The following is a 2870-nucleotide window of genomic DNA, read 5'->3' on the forward strand; positions in this document are numbered from 1 at the left end:
AAGCAGGGGATTGTGGGTTGTTCTATTAGTAAACAACTTCCTCACCTACTCCTGATCTCATCTCATTAGAAGCGCTCATTAGTCCTCGTCCTAGTCACCTAGTACGTGGTAAGCACAGCTCGCTGGGATCTAAAAGACTAGAAAACATTGTTAAAGTCTTACCTTGACATCTACTGCCGTTGGCAAATCAAATTTTAAAACTACATTATTGCCCACATGGTGGCAAGTCATACTGACTTTCATTAAACTTGAAGACTTGAAAGGCTATCAGAAGTCATCTGCAATTTGCACAACAACCTAATCAGAGCAGCAACAGCTCTGTCTCTTCCTCTTCTCCGATTTGTGACCATGAATGGAGCTCAGAACCTGAACCATGGCCGAACGGCCTATCACTTCCAGCCTGCCAGGTGCTGGCAAAATGGTACGCACTTCAAATTTGCGCTTTCGCGCGCTATTATCTGATCAATTCACATGATTTTGTAAGTAATTTTCATTACAATTTTGTTGATCCCTGTCTGCAATCCCTGAATTTATACGATCACACTACGACGGTTCAATGAAAACTTGCAGATCCCAATGGTACGTGTTTTCTTCTTCCCTCTAGTCCGTCCAACAGATAAACTTATCATGGCAAAATATTGCTAATCGGCTAGTTCATCTTGGTTATCTTGCGTCATACCGGCAGGGCCAATGTACCACAACGGCATGTACCACTTCTTCTACCAGTACAACCCTCGCGGCCCGACCTGGGGCGACGGCAAGCTATCATGGGGCCACTCCGTCTCCGGCGACCTCGTGAACTGGGCCGACGTTGGCAATGCGCTGGACCCCACGTCCCCGTTCGACGTCAACGGCTGCTGGTCGGGCTCCGCCACCGTCCTCCCCGGCGGCCGCCCGGCGATCCTCTACACCGGCATGGACGACGCCGACAAGGCGCAGGTGCAGAACGTGGCCTTCGCCAAGAACCCCTCCGACCCGCTTCTCCGCGAGTGGGAGAAGCCCAGCTGCAACCCGGTCATCCCCATGCCGGAGGACGTCACGGGCAACAACTTCCGTGACCCCACGGAGGCGTGGCGTGGCCGCGACGGCCTATGGAGGGTCGCCGTCGCCGCCGAGGTGGCCGGCGTGGGCTCCTTGCTCGTTTACCGGAGCGCGGACTTCCTACACTGGGAGCGCAACCCCGGCCCGCCTCTGCACGTCGCCAGCTCGCGTGACGGGGACGGCCCCGCCGTGCTGGAGTGCCCGGACCTGTTCCCGATGGCGGCACCCGGCGCGATGGAGGGTCTCGACGTGTCGGCGAGCCGCGCCGGGGTGCTGCACGTGCTCAAGCTCAGCGACTTCGCCAAGGAGGACCACTATATGGTCGGGCGGTACGACGACGACGAGGACACCTTCGCGCCGGCAGAGCCCGAGCGCGGCGGCGACTGCGCCAACTGGCGCCGGCTCGACCACGGCCACCTGTACGCGTCCAAGTCCTTCTACGACGCCCGCAAGAAGCGGCGCGTGCTGTGGGCGTGGGTGGATGAGACCGACGGCGGCGGTGAAGGCAGAGGGTGGGCCGGCATCCAGGCGTTCCCGAGGGCGATGTGGCTGGACACCGACGGGAAGCGGCTGGTGCAGTGGCCAGTCGAAGAGATCGAGACGCTGAGGAGGAAGCGGGTCGGCCTGCAGTGGGCGACGGAGGTGGAGGCCGGCGGCAGGAAGGAGATCGCCGGCATCGTGAGCTCGCAGGCGGACGTGCAGGCGGTCTTCGAGGTCCCGAACCTGGAGGATGCCGAGACGTTGGACCCGAAGTGGCTGCAGGATCCTAAGGGGCTGTGCGCCGAGAAGGGCGCGTCCTTGCCGGGCGGAGTCGGCCCGTTCGGGCTCCTCGTCATGGCCTCCGGCGACCTGAAGGAGCACACCGCCATCTTCTTCAGGGTGTTCAAGCACCTTGACACGTACAAGGTTCTCATGTGCACCGACCTCACAAAGTAAGTATATATCCTTGACACTTGCTTGAAGAAACAAGAAATGACAGTTAGTGAATCTAGAAAGAAAAGGCATCGCTATTTCTGACATCTTGTTGCAAACATGGGAAATGTACTTATGTACAGGTCATCTACGAAAGCAGAAGGGATAAAAATCCCATTCTACGGGGCATTTCTGGACGTGGAAGTGGACAAAGACAGGAGCCTCTCGCTCAGAACACTGGTGAGTTTAGTCCATTTGCCATGAAAAACTAGTACTTACAGGGCTACGCACACAAACAAGTATACCAAGCAGGCTGATTAACACCAATAATGCTAAACATATAAATATTTACGTGCTTTTACACGCTGATTAGGATCTTTTTAAACTAACTAACCTCCCCCCTCCCCCCAATTTTCATGGGGTGGACCCCTTCTTCCAATCAAAAACCACTTTTGTGTAAAAAAGCATGTATCCTTTTGTACATGTAGCATTACTTCCATTGACACACGTCGTGTATACACAGATCGATCACACTGTGGTGGAGAGCTTCGGCGACCGGGGGCGGACTTGCATGACGGCCCGCATGTACCCGGAGCACCCGGCGACGAGCAGGAGCCGGCTGTACGCGTTCAACTATGGCGCCGGGGCCGTGAAGGTGTCCAAGCTGGAGGCGTGGGAGCTGGCGACGGCGGCCGTGAACGGTGGCGGCGTTATATAGCTCGGTTGCGACGGGCGGAAGTGGAGCGGCGCGCCTTGCGTGATAATTTGTGATGTTTTATCCTTTTTCTGTAATGAAACAATTAGAAAATATGGTTGGAAACTCTATTTCAATATTGATTGGGTGTAAAAAGGAGATTCGGTACTGGGAAGTAGACGTGGTCGGGACTTGGGAGGGGTTCGGTTTGGGGAGAGAGATC

General features: G+C 55.7%; 1 protein-coding gene across 1 annotated transcript; it reads left to right on the forward strand.

Annotated features, from left to right (window-relative positions):
• Window positions 1-259: 259 nt before the first annotated feature.
• LOC119365892 (beta-fructofuranosidase, insoluble isoenzyme 7-like) lies at window positions 260-2806 on the forward strand. Its single transcript, XM_037631541.1, has 5 exons — window positions 260-421; window positions 571-579; window positions 686-1973; window positions 2097-2193; window positions 2477-2806. Exons 1-5 carry the CDS (start codon window positions 349-351, stop codon window positions 2669-2671), a joined length of 1662 nt encoding a protein of 553 aa, XP_037487438.1. The 5' UTR covers window positions 260-348; the 3' UTR covers window positions 2672-2806.
• Window positions 2807-2870: the final 64 nt, after the last annotated feature.

The sequence above is a fragment of the Triticum dicoccoides genome, chromosome 2B (assembly GCF_002162155.2).
Source record: "Triticum dicoccoides isolate Atlit2015 ecotype Zavitan chromosome 2B, WEW_v2.0, whole genome shotgun sequence".
Classification (NCBI taxonomy): Eukaryota; Viridiplantae; Streptophyta; class Magnoliopsida; order Poales; family Poaceae; genus Triticum; species Triticum dicoccoides.

Bases quoted from the DNA above. Each gene is read 5' to 3' on its own strand.
- LOC119365892 (XM_037631541.1), top strand. From the start codon at position 349: ATGAATGGAGCTCAGAACCTGAACCATGGCCGAACGGCCTATCACTTC. The intron at 1,974-2,096 runs GTAAGTATATAT...ACTTATGTACAG, and splicing joins ATGTGCACCGACCTCACAAA to GTCATCTACGAAAGCAGAAG. The intron at 2,194-2,476 runs GTGAGTTTAGTC...GTGTATACACAG, and splicing joins GCCTCTCGCTCAGAACACTG to ATCGATCACACTGTGGTGGA.